Source organism: Procambarus clarkii, chromosome 89 (assembly GCF_040958095.1).
Source record: "Procambarus clarkii isolate CNS0578487 chromosome 89, FALCON_Pclarkii_2.0, whole genome shotgun sequence".
NCBI classification, from domain to species: domain Eukaryota; kingdom Metazoa; phylum Arthropoda; class Malacostraca; order Decapoda; family Cambaridae; genus Procambarus; species Procambarus clarkii.
This window is the reverse complement of record NC_091238.1, coordinates 12,207,509-12,222,837: the sequence shown is the minus strand read 5'-3', so window position 1 is coordinate 12,222,837 and position 15,329 is coordinate 12,207,509. Positions and strand designations below refer to the sequence as shown.

The 15,329-nt window shown below is 39.1% G+C and overlaps 1 protein-coding gene and 1 long non-coding RNA gene across 13 annotated transcripts in view; one reads left to right on the top strand and one right to left on the bottom strand.

Annotated features, from left to right (window-relative positions):
• The window catches only part of LOC138359163 (uncharacterized), a 123,644-nt gene extending 116,214 nt beyond the window's left edge, over positions 1-7,430 (top strand). The window contains exons 1-11 of one of the 12 annotated variants that reach the window (XM_069318042.1): positions 804-935; positions 1,997-2,217; positions 2,765-2,818; positions 3,248-3,408; positions 3,787-4,007; positions 4,475-4,526; positions 4,961-5,014; positions 5,355-5,416; positions 6,406-6,474; positions 6,660-6,740; positions 7,297-7,430. In XM_069318042.1, coding sequence (XP_069174143.1) covers positions 3,925-4,007; positions 4,475-4,526; positions 4,961-5,014; positions 5,355-5,416; positions 6,406-6,469 — 315 coding nt within the window. In that variant the 5' untranslated portion in view covers positions 804-935; positions 1,997-2,217; positions 2,765-2,818; positions 3,248-3,408; positions 3,787-3,924 and the 3' untranslated portion in view covers positions 6,470-6,474; positions 6,660-6,740; positions 7,297-7,430. Of the gene's footprint in view, positions 1-803; positions 936-1,996; positions 2,218-2,764; positions 2,819-3,247; positions 3,409-3,786; positions 4,008-4,474; positions 4,527-4,952; positions 5,015-5,354; positions 5,421-6,405; positions 6,475-6,659; positions 6,741-7,296 lie in introns of those variants that run through there. The other 11 variants (XR_011225815.1, XM_069318041.1, XM_069318045.1 and 8 more) reach the window with 11 other exon arrangements.
• LOC138359164 (uncharacterized) lies at positions 7,266-15,322 on the bottom strand. The gene is made up of 2 exons (XR_011225817.1): positions 14,942-15,322; positions 7,266-7,364 (listed from the first exon to the last, which is right to left on the bottom strand). It is a non-coding gene; the product is annotated as an uncharacterized lncRNA (long non-coding RNA).
• Positions 15,323-15,329: the final 7 nt, after the last annotated feature.

Sequence of the window (15,329 nt, the reverse complement as noted above, 5' to 3'; positions counted from 1 at the left end):
AGTTCATTTTATTCAGGAAAGTACATAAATAGTCGATTTACAAACATAATATTGGATTTATAGATAGAGCTAGTACATACAATACCTAAAGCCACTAGTACGCATAGCGTTTCGGGCATATTATTGAGAGAGGAAAGATATTTATATTTAAACAATTTTTTTTTTTTACCGACGCTCTCCCTATTGATGAGAACTACAACCTAATGAAGATAAATGTTAATTTTATGTAGATACTGTAATAAACGAAAGTTTTTAATGTCATCAGAGAAGCAGAAATATAGGCAAATTTTAAATCCCTTGTCATAAATATAACTGAAGTGAAAGCAAAGATATATGCATTTTGATAGTTACAAAGACAGCTCTTTAACACGGGTGGAACACGAACAAGGGGAACTTAGTACCCAAATGAGCCACAGAGATATTAGAAAGAATTTTTTCAGTGTCAGAGTAGTTAACAAATGGAATGTATTAAGCAGTGATGTGGTGGAGGCTGACTCCATACACAATTTCAAATGTAGATGTGATAGAGCCCAATAGGCTCAGGAACCTGTACACCTGTTGATTGACGGTTGAGAGTCGGGACCAAAGAACCAAAGCTCAACCCCTGCAAGCACAAATTAGGTGAGTACAACTAGGTGAATACAGCTGAGGGGCGGGACCAAACAGCTGAAGCTCAATTCCCTACGCATAACTAGGCGAGTCCATAGGAATTACCGTTTGTCCTGGCGCCATCTATGTTTTGACAGCAGTACTACTAATGTTCCCACGTTATGTGATGATCGCTATACGGGGTGTTACGGTCAGTTGCTCTTCTATATATGTTTATGGACAACGTAGGTGATTTGAGGCAATTTGCGGCCAGAGTGAAATAGTATCCACGCGCTGAGTGATGGAGGAGGATATATACTGCTGTGTACTCGACCAGCGGGTGAGAGGTAAGTTATATCGAACAATTATGGGGAATAGATGGGTTATTTTAAGTGTAGAATGTCAGGTAACCGGTAACTACACAGATGGGGTAGTTTTTTTTTTAAGTCTTTATTTACTAAAGTGGAACATTACATGATGCCTTTAGCTGAACAAGTCTACTGGTGGGGGAAGTAGACGGGTTTTATGAAAGTACTGTATTTTACCTAAATTTGTATTTGGTTAACTAGTTCAATAGTTACCAGGGAGGGTGTTCCTTTAATCTAATCTAAAAATTCTAGCCGGACAGTGATTAAATAAATTGAATAGAACGAAGTGGTTTGCCAGGGTGCTTAACATTTAGTTTAGTTCACTTACTATGCAGCCCATGCTTAAAGAATGCAAGTTTATCATATTGAATTTACCGTAGTTTTACTGCATTTAATATACCGTTTTTACCCTATTTAATTATGTCGGTAAAGGCCGGTCGTGGAAAGTTCCTAATATAGCAAGTTTTAAAGGAAAAGTTTGAGTTAACTTTAACGCTTACGTTAGTGACCAATTAGCTTAGTCTATTGTGAGGAAAGTTACTAGAATCTAACATTGCAAGTGCCATTTCTCTACTATTTTTGAGAAACATGACTAGATACATGAATCGCGCAGTTTTATTACTAAATGTTCATAGATTAGGTTGCATAGTTGAGGAAATGGTAAGGTTTGTGATTGTGTACCTTGACTTCAGCAGAGATTTTGATAGTGGCGCAAAATTGATAGGGGCTCGGATCATTGGGAATGCTGACTGAAGTTGATTAGGTCATGGCTATACCAAAGGAAATTAGTATAAATGGGGTTAAGTTGGGAGAAGTGTTGTTAGTGGTGCCTAAAAGCTCTCCTTGGACCTCGGTTATTCGCAAGATTATGGTTTAGAGTGCAATAGTTGCAGAATTGGCAAATAAAAAATATTGATGCCCTATATAGTTTTGAAATGGTTAAGACTACCAGATGCAGTTTAATGCTGACAAATGTAAGGTTTGGGGGCTAGGTAAAGATTAGATGGTGTAGATTATTAAGAGTATTAAATTTTTTGCAGGTGGTAAATTGTCCCCGAGCTGGCACTGCTCTCCAGCCTGGGATGTTGATTGGTTAGTTTTCAACTGCCTCCCAACATGGTAGCGAGGTCCTGAGCTGACATGCAGTGAGGAACGTGGAAAGCTTCCTGAATTGGCACATGGTATGCCTCCCTTTCAAACCAGCAGCTGGCACAAATGTTCCAGCTAACATCAGAGTAGTGGATGAAGCCCACACTAAAATGTAAGTGGTACAGTAAACGGACACCCCCCCCCTCCCTTTTGACACTGAACAGTTGGGAGGAAGGCGGGGGGGGGGGGGGGGAAGAAAGTGTGGCTTATAGTTCTGCTAGTGTAAAAATATTACTAAATTTAGTAAAGTCACATTGTCTTGATAGTATAGTTGGGTTAATTATGAATTTTCAGACTATAAAGCTTGGTACATAATTCAACAGAATAAATGTCCCCCTAGTAGTAAGCAGTGGTTGCAAAAGAATAAGAATTTGTATATATAAATTTTGTATTGCTTTTATTCAAATGTTATACATGGTTAAATTAAAGTTTTTGCAATGTTCCAGAAAAATGTTCATGACTAAAGTTGTTGGAAAATAAAATTTGTATAGGATGTTGACTTGAAATGACTATAGCTTTGTTTGTAATTAATAGATAGGACAACAAGATGCTTAGTGTGCCATTTAAAATGGCAACTGTTAAACTGGTGGTACAGGTATGAACAAAATAACATCGCTATGCAAATAACTTTTTAGTAATATTTACTGTTCACATGACAGGTTGTGGAAGGTCATGGCAAGAAAGAGCTGCAGGAAAATACTTGCAGATCTACAGTAAGTAGTGTTGTTTACATTGGAATTAGAGGGTAGAAGTTAATTGCTAAAAACCTATTAAATATTAGGGTATGGAAGTCTAGGCTTAGGCTAGTGGGTACCATATCTGCAAGTTTAGTCCTTTCAGGAATGTATTGAATAGAATGGTATGTTGAAATTGTGAAAATTGTAATGTGGGGTATTAGATCTTAAACAGCATAGTTGAGGGTGTTAATAATTTTAATGAAATATAAATCTTTAGTTAACATTAAATGTTTGTTAAATAAGCTTTAATCTATAAATGTATAACTGTTAAGGGTAATCATGAGTCAAATAAAGTTAATGGCAGGAAAAGTTTTGTTCTAAGTGATGGTATTTTTGCCTTGAAAGTAAAAAAAAATATTCAATGTTTACTTTAGCTTGGTTTTAAATTTATATATATTTTTGCAGAATGTGGTTTGGAAAGTCCAGAAGTCCCTCTTTCAACTGGCAGTTAATGGCAGTGCCATTTCTCTACTCTTTTTGAGAAACATGACTAGATACATGAATCGCATAGTTTTATTACTAAATGTTCATGGATTAGGTTGCATAGTTGAGGAAATAGTGATATGGTTTGTGATTTTGTGTACCTTGACTTCAGCAGAGATTTTGATAGTGGCGCAAAATTGATAGGGGCTCGGATCATTGGGAATGCTGACTGAAGTTGATTAGGTCATGGCTATACCAAAGAAAATTAGTATAAATGGGGTTAAGTTGGGAGAAGTGTTGTAAGTAGTGCCTAAAAGCTCTCCTTGGACCTCTGTTATTTGCAAGATTATGGTTTAGACTGCAATAGTTGCAGAATTGGCAAATAAAAAATACTGATGCCCTATATAGTTTTGAAATAGTTAAGACTACCAGATGCAATTTAATGCTGACAAATGTAAGGTTTGGGGGCTAGGTAAAGATGAGATAGATGTTGTAGATTAAGAGTATTAAATTTTTTGCAGGTGGTAAATTGTCCCCGAGGTGGCACTGCTCTCCAGCCTGGGATGTTGATTGGTTAGTCTTCAACTGCCTCCCAACATGGTAGCGAGGTCCTGAGCTGACATGCAGTGAGGAACGTGGAAAGCTTCCTGAATTGGCACATGGTATGCCTCCCTTTCAAACCAGCAGCTGGCACAAATGTTCCAGCTAACATCAGAGTAGTGGATGAAGCCCACACTAAAATGTAAGTGGTACAGTAAACGGACACCCCCCCCTGCCTTTTGCAACCCGTTCTTGCAAATTTAATAAATCAATATTGACTTATTAGTTGCGTGCATAGGTGACATACTTAACATAATAGTTTCCCTTGAAAAGCTTCATAGAAAACACCGACCTTACCTAACCTACTAGTATGTTAAGATAAGCATCTTATTGCTTCGTAATTACAATTATTACCTAACCTATACCTATAATAGGTTAAGTAACAATTGTAATCATGAAGCTATAAGATGCTTATTTGTTGTTGGAAAATAAAATTTGTATAGGATGTTGACTTGAAATGACTATAGCTTTGTTTGTAATTAAGATGGGACAACAAGATACTTAGTGTGCCATTTAAAACGGCAACTGTTAAACTGGTGGTACAGGTATGAATAAAATAACGTCGCTATGCAAATAACTTTTTAGTAATATTTACTGTTCACATGACAGGTTGTGGAAGGTCCTGGCAACAGAACTGCAGGAAAATACTTGCAGATCTACAGTAAGTAGTGTTGTGTACATTGGAATTAGAGGGTAGACGTTAATTGCTAAAAACCTATTAAATATTAGGGTATGGAAGTCTAGGCTTAGGCTAGTGGGTACCATATCTGCAAGTTTAGTCCTTTCAGGAATGTATTGAATAGAATGGTATGTTGAAATTGTGAAAATTGTAATGTGGGGCATTAGATCTTAAACAGCATAGTTGAGGGTGTTTTATTAATAATTTTAATGAAATAAATCTTGTTTAGTTAACATTAAATGTTTGTTAAATAAGCTTTAATCTATAAATGTATAACACTGTTAAGGGTAATCATGAGTCAAATAAAGTTAATGGCAGGAAAAGTTTTGTTCCAAGTGATTGTATTTTTCCCTTGAAAGTAAAAAAAATAATCAATGTTTACTTTAGCTTGGTTTTAAATTTATATAGTTTTGCAGAATGTGGTTTGGAAAGTCCAGAAGTCCCTCTGTCAGTTGCTGAAACAGAATCAGGTGAGTTGTAGTAAAGGTTATTCTGAATAGATTTGCATAAAAGTAAAAAAATAGTAATAACTTAAACAATATAGCAATGGCTAAAGATAAATGTAAATTGCCATTGAAGTGCAGTTATGAATAGTTTCTCAAATGACATTTACTGAAACTTGGCAAATTGATGTGATATATATTTATATTGCTAAATTAGATCTTTACTACTGCTACTAGAATATGTAGGAAAGGTAAATTCCTTAAAGAAATTTTTTCCATCTGAATTTGTAAAGTACTGAATGCTAATTTGAAAAGTAAAGCAAGATTGGCTTTAAATCTGAAATTAATTTGTTGAAATATTTTTCAGGTGAAAGTGATTATGATGCATGGACTGGGGCTCCTTTACTCTGCAAAAGGAAATCTACAAAAGTGGGCGAGTTTGAATTTGATGTTTTAGCTATATCAATGACCTAATCTTAATTCTCTTATCTAGTCCATTTATAGATGTGTACCAAAGTCCTACTGTTACCACCTGCAGGGATTGATGCAGTTTGTACTGATCCTACCCCATTTCATAAAAGGGGACCAGGCAGTCCTGCAGATTTCCCTGGCTTGGCTTTTTCAGAGCCCTGCTCTACTACCCATCCAATAGATGGACTAGATTTGCATAGGTTTAGGGACCCTTAACAATGGTTACATTGTTAATTCTCACAGGGCTTGTTTGCTGAATGGGTGGATGCATCTAAAACTTAGTGCCTGGCATGCATTGTACAGTGCTTTCAGTAAAGCATATGTACAATGTGTTGATGGCACTAAAGTGGTGGATGTAATGCACCCATTCAGGGAACAAGCTCTGCACTAAAATCAGAGGAAGGGATTGTGAAGGGGCCTTGAAATTGGGTAAATTGAAACTAGGATATAGTACCCACTAGTCAAGGCCTTAAACTAAAGTTAAATCTTGCAAGAATTGCTTTGAATAGAATAAATGGGACTTTAAATTTGTGAATGTAAAGTTGGGCACTGTTAAACAGCATAAATTTGCAAGTTAAAGATTTTATGAAATTTTTTATTTAAATCTTAATTTGTTTGCATGGTTCTTAATTATTTGGCTAGAAGTAATTCATTTATAAATTACACAAATCACAATGTGATATTTCTAATGCACAAGGGCTGTGATGAGGGGTTCAAACTTATGTTGGAGGATCCCAGATGTGCTTTAAGACTGTGCCACAACATGGTAAAAGAATTGCAACTGGGAGGTCTACTGACATCATGGATTTAGTCTGTTTGTAGCTTAAAAGGCTATGTTCATAAATTAAAGAATCATTTAATGATTGTATAGTACACAAATTAAATATTGAATGGTAACTGTACTTCAACTTGGTTTATTTATTTGAAGCTTAAATATTGTCTTTCAGAATATTGATGGGAAAGTTGAACTTCAGCCCTGAGTTTGAAGGTGTTAATTGCTTGACATTCTGAATTAGGTGAGTGTGGTAGTAAACATTATAACTTAAACACTCATTATGGCTGAAGATAATCTGAAATGATGCAACATAAATTGCTGACTTTAATGTACTTAGTCAAACTAAGTTTAATGTTTTTGCTTGATTAGCATTAAAGGAGAATTCTAAAATCTTGTTTAACAAGCTAATTTTGGTAAATGTTTCAGGTGGTATGGAAGATTACAATGTCATCAAAGCATTGACTGGCTTCAGTGTGGTTGTTCTACTCTGCAAATCTACGAAAGTTGGTATGTGGAATTAAGTTTTAGCTATGTCAACTAATTAATTTATTTTCTTTCATCTAGTCCATTTATAGATGTGTACCAAAGTCCTACTGTTACCACCTGCAGGGATTGATGCAGTTTGTACTGATCCTACCCCATTTCATAAAAGGGGACCAGGCAGTCCTGCAGATTTCCCTGGCTTGGCTTTTTCAGAGCCCTGCTCTACTACCCATCCAATAGATGGACTAGATTTGCATAGGTTTAGGGACCCTTAACAATGGTTACATTGTTAATTCTCACAGGGCTTGTTTGCTGAATGGGTGGATACATCTAACACTTTAGTGCCTGGCATGCATTGTACAGTGCTTTCAGTAAAGCATATGTACAATGTTGATGGCACTAAAGTGGTGGATGTAATTCACCCATTCAGGGAACAAGCTCTGCAATAAAATTGAAGTAAGGGATAGGCCTTGCTGAGCCTATCTTAAAAGATAGGATGTTAGGATTTTTTTGGCTTATTATTAGGCATTGGTGATAATAAAAGTAGTGTCCCTGTTTAATGTTTATTTTTCTTTTACAGGTGATTGTCTCTGGAGTTGTCCTGGCCTTTTGGATCTTGTGTTCATCTAGGTGCATCTGTCTCACAACCTGAAAGAGTAGATGTATTATAAATACTATATGTAAAAGTTATTAAATAAAACAATTTTAATGAAACTACTATATATACCTTATCCTGAAATCATGCTGGAAATTATTGTTTACTACTATTGATGCAATGTTTAAACATCTGAAATTGTTTAACTTTGAAAATAAATAGGTGTAAATTTTACCAAGTATTTAACTTGTTATAGGTGCATGCAAAATGCACTGAAAAGATGTAAGTGGACTACCTATTCAATTTACATTGAAATATTAGTCTAACTAACAAATATTGCAAATTAAAGTGGAAGAAACTTTAGTCAATATTTTAGTTTTCATATTTGAAAGTAAATTTAAAGCTATGCAACACCTAAGCTTTGTACAAATTATAATTAAATTAACTAAAGATCATTTAAATTTACAAAACATTAGAAAAGTGACACTGAAGCATCTATACAACATGGTTTTCACAAAGTCTTTGGTAACTTAAATTTAATCAAAGCTCTTAAATGATTTGTCTGCCAAACTTCAGATATTCTGAAATATTTTACCTAGATTAAAACCATCATTGTTTGAAAGGGCAAAACAGATTACTGTCAATTAGTTTGACCTAACATCTGCAAGGTCCTGAAGGCATGGAATTTTTTCTGTAAAACTTTGTTTGCTAAAAACAAACCCTGCCTAATGAACCTGCTCATTTTTTTTTTAGAAATGGTAATTGCAACATTACCAAAGGCCATTGTTTTAATAGCCAAAGTACCAAATGAAAGACCAAGAAGCAACAAACAGGTACATGGTAGAAAGGACAAAAGAATGGTTACGAGGACCCTTTCATTTGTTAAAGAAATGACTGGGGAAAAATGCTGTCATACCACAAGGGGTCTTAACCCTTGTCATATACATCACTGACATTAATCTAAATATTACCAACCACAAAAATTGCTGATAACAAAAATAAAGAATATAATATTGAGGCCTTAATGCAGATCTCTAACTCTACAAATAGTAACAAGACTGGCAATTTCTTAATATAAAACAGAAAAAAATCCAAGACCTTGCACGTGAGCCAGAACAATCCATATCACAACTACCACATTAAAATGAAACAACAATGAAGGTAAGGTAATTACCAAAAGAAGGCACCAAAGTGCGAAATAATCAGAGGGCGCTAAATATCACCAAGAATGCCAATACGAGAACAAAAATGCATAAGGCGAACGATATCAAAAGTATCCGATTCACCTAGAATTCTATCGAGGGACAAGTGACTGCGAGGGACGGTCGGAAAGCAAGACACACGCTCGTCCTGGAAGTCAGGACATTCAACAAGGATATGCACAACTGTAAGAGGGACAACGCAATTCGGACAATAAGGAGCAGGGCGGCGCTCCATCAAGTGACCGTGGGTTAAGCGGGTATGACCAACCCACAGCCGTGTCCCACCGCCGGTTACGGTGGTAGGAGGAAGGCCACGGGGACACACTAAGTTTGAGAGTACGCAGCTTGTTACCAACCACAGAGGACCAACAACCCTGCCAACGGGGAAGAATGAATAACAGGATAAAAGTCGGAATAAGGAATACCTTTACGGGAGATGGGACAAGAACGGATAGCTTCTTTAGCGGCAGCATCCGCACGCTCATTAAAACACCAATATGGCTGGGAACCCAGCAAAACTCTACTGATTTAAATTTACTAGAAATAAGAAGCAGCCAATGTTGAATCTCAATGACCACCGGATGGACAGGATTAAAGGACCCTAGAGCCATGAGGGCACTACGACAATCAACTACAACCACAAAGGAGGAATGAGAAAGCAAGAGACGAAGAGCATAGAGAATAGCATAAAGTTCTGCCGTAAAGACGCTAGCCTCCGAAGGGAGGCGACACATGTAAGTACGGTCAGGAAAAACAACAGAGTAGCCCACACCATCCGCAGACTTAGACCCATCGGGGAAGATGGAAATAGAGTGGGAGTGCGAAGAAAAGTGCTCAAGGAAGAGGCTTTTCAGAATTGTAGGAGGGGTAAAGGCTTTAGTAATACAAGTCAAGGACGTACAAAACTTGGGAAGGGGGACTCTCCACGGAGGTAATGAAGGAACAATACGAGGAGAAACATTAGAAATATGAACAGAAAGAGAATCCTGTAAGCGAGATAACTGGACAGAAAGTGGGAGACAATGAAGAGGAACAGGAACCACAGGAGGAGGAAAAGTCAATGCACGACAGAGGCGAGAGGAAGGATGTTGGAAGGACCGCGCAAGATAGCGAAGACAGTAGCGATCACGGCAGTCCTGAAGAGAGAGAAAGCCAGTGTCAACATACAAACTAAGGGCGGGAGTCGAACGAAAGCCACCAGAGCCGAGACGCAACCCAGTATGGTGCAAAGCATCAAGATGGCGAAGAGTAGAAGGAGAAGCAGAAGAGTATGCAGGGCAACCATAATTGAGTTTAGACAGGACGAGAGAGGAGTGCAAATAGAGGAGCGTGCGCCTATCCGCTCCCCAAGAAGTATGGGACAAAACCTTAAGGAGGTTAAGGGCCTTAGAGCATTCAACTCGGAGGCAAGAGATATGGGCTGACCAAGACAAACGAGTGTTAAAGACTAACCCCAAAAGCTTCGCGGAATCCCTGTACACAATGAGATGACCATAAAGCAACAACAATGAAGTAAAGGTCCTTTCAGTAAGAATCTATCATTCGCTGAAAGTTGCTGCAGTTAAAAATAAAAGAAAATACAACTCCCTAGAAATAAACAAGCAACCTTTTTGACTAAGGAAAAGAAGGTAGTTATTCTACTGTATAAATCTAAGTATTCACTTAGATAACTGTATCCAAGCATAGAGGTTCCCCACCCCCCTTCCCTTTCAGAAAAACATCTACTTTCGAAAAAGTTTAACATTGGCCAACAAAAATGATTCCAGAACTAAATTGCCTAATACCAGGAACAACTGAGAGCCATGACAAACACTGCAACCCTCTCCTACCCCCAAGTCTTATGCTATTTATGATCCAAGGTAATTTGAGATACTTATACTGTACTTCCTACAGACGAGTCTAGTGAGAGGGTGATCTCCTGGCGATTAAATTGAAGCACGATACAGGTGTCAACGAACATCAGTCAGCCCACTTGTCAGCACAGTGGATAACTAATGACATCATAATCTGCAGTGTTGTATGCCTCCCTGTGGCCATTTAAATCAATAAAACACAGGGTTGTGGCAATGTTTACAGTATAAGGCAAGGTATAGAGGAATCCTGGAATGCCATGTAATGTGTAGTCCTTGAATGTGCTTTAGGCAACCAAATTGAATAACAACATTTCTGGTGTTCGGCTATATAATCCGACTTTCTCATTCGGTATAATGTTTTAAACCTAAATAGGAATTCACTTTAAAGGTCAATTTATTTGGAAAGTGCTAACCAGATTCCAAATTACTGAGCTCTGAAAGTACTACAAGGCAAGTTTAACCGAATGAGTGTTTGCCTATCCATACCCCCATGAGGTATGTGACAACACTGAATAAAGAAAGGGTCTTTGAGCATTCACCGTGCAGGTATTTGACATGACCAATATAGCCAAGTGTTAAAGATCATTCTAAGCAGTTCTGCACAATCCATATACTATCAATTAATATGATAGTATAGAAATGGTGCATGATATTTCCTATTAAAACTCATTGGACAACTGTTTGTATTAGACATTTTAAACCTACAAATGGTAGCCCTAGATATCGCACTACAGTATTAATTACAAGATGAACAATGTAAAATCAATACCACAACAGCAAAGGATGACGGCTTTTCAACAACCGACAAACACACAGGTCTAACACCGGCCATCCCGAGAGAGGACGTCCCAAGCACGTGCACCCCACAACTTTACATCACCTTTGCTACCTCACGCGAGCACGCAACAGCATGAGGACGCCACACTCCCAAACCAACTCCATGCACTTTGAGGCTTTAACAACTCAACATTTAAAAAGTTGATTTAAAAATCAAACACCTGAATTTTTCCCTAATTAAATTTACTAGGGAAATGCACACCAAGCCATGAAACTTACAATGAAGATGAACAAATTACACACAACTGTCACCAAACTTCCACATACCACCCCCCTCTCACTCCTGCCCTCCCTCCTTAGGTGCTCTGATTGGCTGAGCACCTGAGCCACCACCACTCACCTCTTGTTGTGAGAGCCTAAAGCATGTTTGGTTGCACTTTAAAAGTTCCCGAGTGTACTCGCCTAATTGTGAGTACCGCCTGCCCGGTTCACCATTTTGTTTTTCAATCTACCTCAATTTACCCCTTTACAGTCAAATATTATGCAAAATTCTGTTAAAGACTTGTCCCTTCTTAACTTAAATAACTGCTTTGGCCATCTGCAATCTTTCTAGGTGGGTAAAAATGACTCTTGAGGCCAGAAAGGACTTATCAGAAGCCGATCATAACAATACGGTACACACACAAAATCACAACCTGATATACACCAAGCAGAAAATCCACTGGAGCTGTGAGGCGACGTAAACCCTTGCCCAAGGCACTGGCAGCTGCATACTCTACCACAGTATATTACTGACTTTGTAAAAGTCTTACAACCAGATTTCCCCATAAATCACAGCAAGTTTTGAGGCCCCTCCTTGAGTCAACGTCTTACGTAAGACCTACAAGCACTCAGGTGAAGGCTGAAGCAGTTCAACACCATATGCCCCAACTTCAAATACACAGTTGAGAGGCGGGACCAAAACGTGATTTTCTGTGTGTGCCTGAAGTTGGGGCATACGGTCTTGCTTCACCCTTCACTTTACCCTTCACCGGCGTACTTCAGGGGTTTTATTTAATACTTGGACTGGCTTCAGTAGGGCCTCCAGACTTTCTGTGGCTTCACAAGTGTCACGTGAATCCCCTGCATAGCAGTGGAACTGCCTTTTCCCTTCACCTTCAATGCCTCTGCACTGGAAGTATACATCTACACCAGCCCAGAAGAGTCATCAGTCCTGCCACCTCTCCATACCCCCCAGGGCCTGGCACGGCCTGGTACGACTCAGAGGCAAGCCGGGCGCCACTGCTAACTGGCAGTTTGTCCCCACAAACAAGCAGTTAGCCGCCTTCAACTGACAGTGGTACAGCTCAACACAAAGGCACCGCCAGCCACAACGAGCAGTTTGCTAGTTGACCAGATGTCCACCTCGTGTTGACACTGGATGAGTCATCACCGCCGGACTATATAAAGAGCGCTGCCTCCCTGGAGAGGCAATCTCTCCCTTAGTGCTCTAGGATCACCTTGGTGTCTCTAACCCGTCGTCCACTTCCAGCCAACATCATGTGACTGATGCCATGGTGGTATAGTAGCTGTCTTCAGAACACCAGTATATCTTCATACTTTTATTCATTGCTTATAGTTTATTTTTTGCATTTAAGGTCATACTAACTTGTTCACCTTTGCATTACATGATAGTCAAGTATTGTCATGTTATTTTTGTTCATTACTATTTCAGTAAATTGTTTAATTATTTATTTGATAATTTTCATTTGTTTCCACCTGCACTTTACACACTGCAAGGCCAATAGCAGCATTTCTTTCATTTATGTGAGGGAGAGCCATACCATCTTGGTTCAGTATAGCTGTGATACCATAAACCCGTCACACAAGATATCCAGTTGTAAGACTTTTACCATCAGTGGTGGTAGAGTATGCAACTGGCAATGCCTTTGTTACAGGTTCGCTTCATCTCACAGCCCCAGTGGATTTTCTCACACATTTGAATACATGAAACAACTTTATTTGATACATTCCAAACCAAAGTACTGTACAGTACAGTAATTATCAAACCATCAAATGTGTGGGATAATCATAGTGCGCTAAATATCACTAACGTCGCCAATACAAGAACAAAAACGCATACGGCGAACAATATCAAAGGTATTGAATTTACCAAGAATTTTATCGAGGGACAATTGACAGTGAGGGATGGTCGGGAAGCAAGACACATAAGTCCTGGAAGTCAGGACATGTAGAGACAACGGTTTGGACAATAAGAAGCAGGGCAGCGCTCCATTAAGTGCCTGTGAGTTAAACGTGTATGACCAATATACAACCTCGCCAGAGCCATTTCCCACCACCGGTTACGGTGGTAGGAGGAAGGCCACGGGAACACACTACTCTTAAGAGCACGCAATTTGTTACCAGTAACAGAAGACCAACAACCCTGACAACGGGCAAGAATGGGGAAATGAATAACTGGGTAAAAGTCATAATAAGGAATACCTTTACGGGAGACGGGACAGGTGCGGATAGTTTCCTTAGCGGCAGTGTCCGCACGCTCATTTAAGAACACACCAATATGGGTGGGAATCCAGCGAAATTCCACTGTCTTAAATCTACTGGAGATAAGAAACAGCCAATGTTGAATTTCAACTACCAAAGGATGGACTGGATTAAAGGATTCTAGAGCCATGAGGGCACTGCAAGTGTCAACTACAAACACAGAGGAGGATTGACAGCGAGAAAAGAGTTGATGAAGAGCATAGAGAATAGCATAAAGTTCTGCCATGAAGATGCTAGTCTCCAGAGGCAGGAGACACAAAGGTGCAGTCAGGAAAAACAACAGAGTAGCCTACACCGTCTGCAGACTTAAGACCCATTGGTGAAGACGGAAATAGAGTGGAAGTGTGAAGAAAAGTGTTCAAGGAAAAGGTGATTTAGAACTGTAGGAGGGGTAAAAGTTTTAGTCATGTGGGTCAAGGCTTACAGAATTTAGGAACGGGGACCCCTCCATAGGGGCAAAGACGGAATGACACGAGGGGAAATATTGGTAACACAAACTAAAAGAGCATTTTGTAAGAGAGACAACCGTACAGAAAGAGATAGGTGGTGAAGGGGAACAGGAACCACAGGATGGGTAAAGGTCAAGGCATGACATAAGCAAGAGTGAGGGTGCTGTAAGGACCGTGCAAGGTGGAGAAGACAGTAGCGATCATGGCGATCCTGTAGAAACAGGACGCCAGTTTCAACATACAGGCTTAGGGTAGGTGTCGAAGGAAAGGTACCAGAGCTGAGCCGTAACCCAGTATGATGCAGTGTGTCCAGATGGTGAAGGGTAGAAGGAGAAGCAGACGAGTAAACAGGGCCATAATCGAGTTTAGACAGAACGAGAGAGGAATGTAAAGAGAGGAGCAGTGTCGATTAGCTCCCCAAGAAGTATGGGACATGACCTAAAGTTAGTTAAGGGCCTTAGAGCATTCAACTCGGACGTAAAAAATATGGGGCGACAAAGACAAACGAGTGTCAAAGATTAGCCCTAAAAGCTTTAGCAGATTCTTTGTACAAAAGGGGATGACCCCTGTTACCTAACAGTAAATAGGTATCTGGGAGTTAGCTGTTACAGGCTGCTTCCTAGGGGGGTGCGTGTGTGGGAGAAAAAAAAATTTAGTAGTTAACCACTGAACTGCTCTGTCTCCAAATAACACCCTGGTGCACAAGAAATAAATTCTTTCCAAAAAATTTTTTCTCTTCTTATATTGTTAAAATGCAGAGTCTGATCACGGGGAAACTAAACAAAAAATATTGTATGTGACTTACTTTAGCTGCGATGGAGCTGGGAAGTTGAGCAAATTATGGGCGCTGAGCGTTGGAGCGATGGGGGTCTGTCGGCCCCGCCACCCCGTGCGACGGCAGTTGCTGCGAATAAAATGTTGCGCAATTATTTTGAAGTTTCTCATTCATTTCTTCTTTTTTTTTTGCTGTAATATTATTTAAAAGTGTGTAATTTGTGGAATTTATATAATTCAAAGTATAGAACATCGCTATGCTCAAAATTATGGGCCTCATATATGCGACATATTCTACAATCAAACAGTGTTTTTGCTGTTATTACACTATATACACACATTGTATATACCCATCTACGTATGTATTCACCATAACGATCCACTATGTTGGTATGGTGAGCCCAAAAAACATGAGTGAG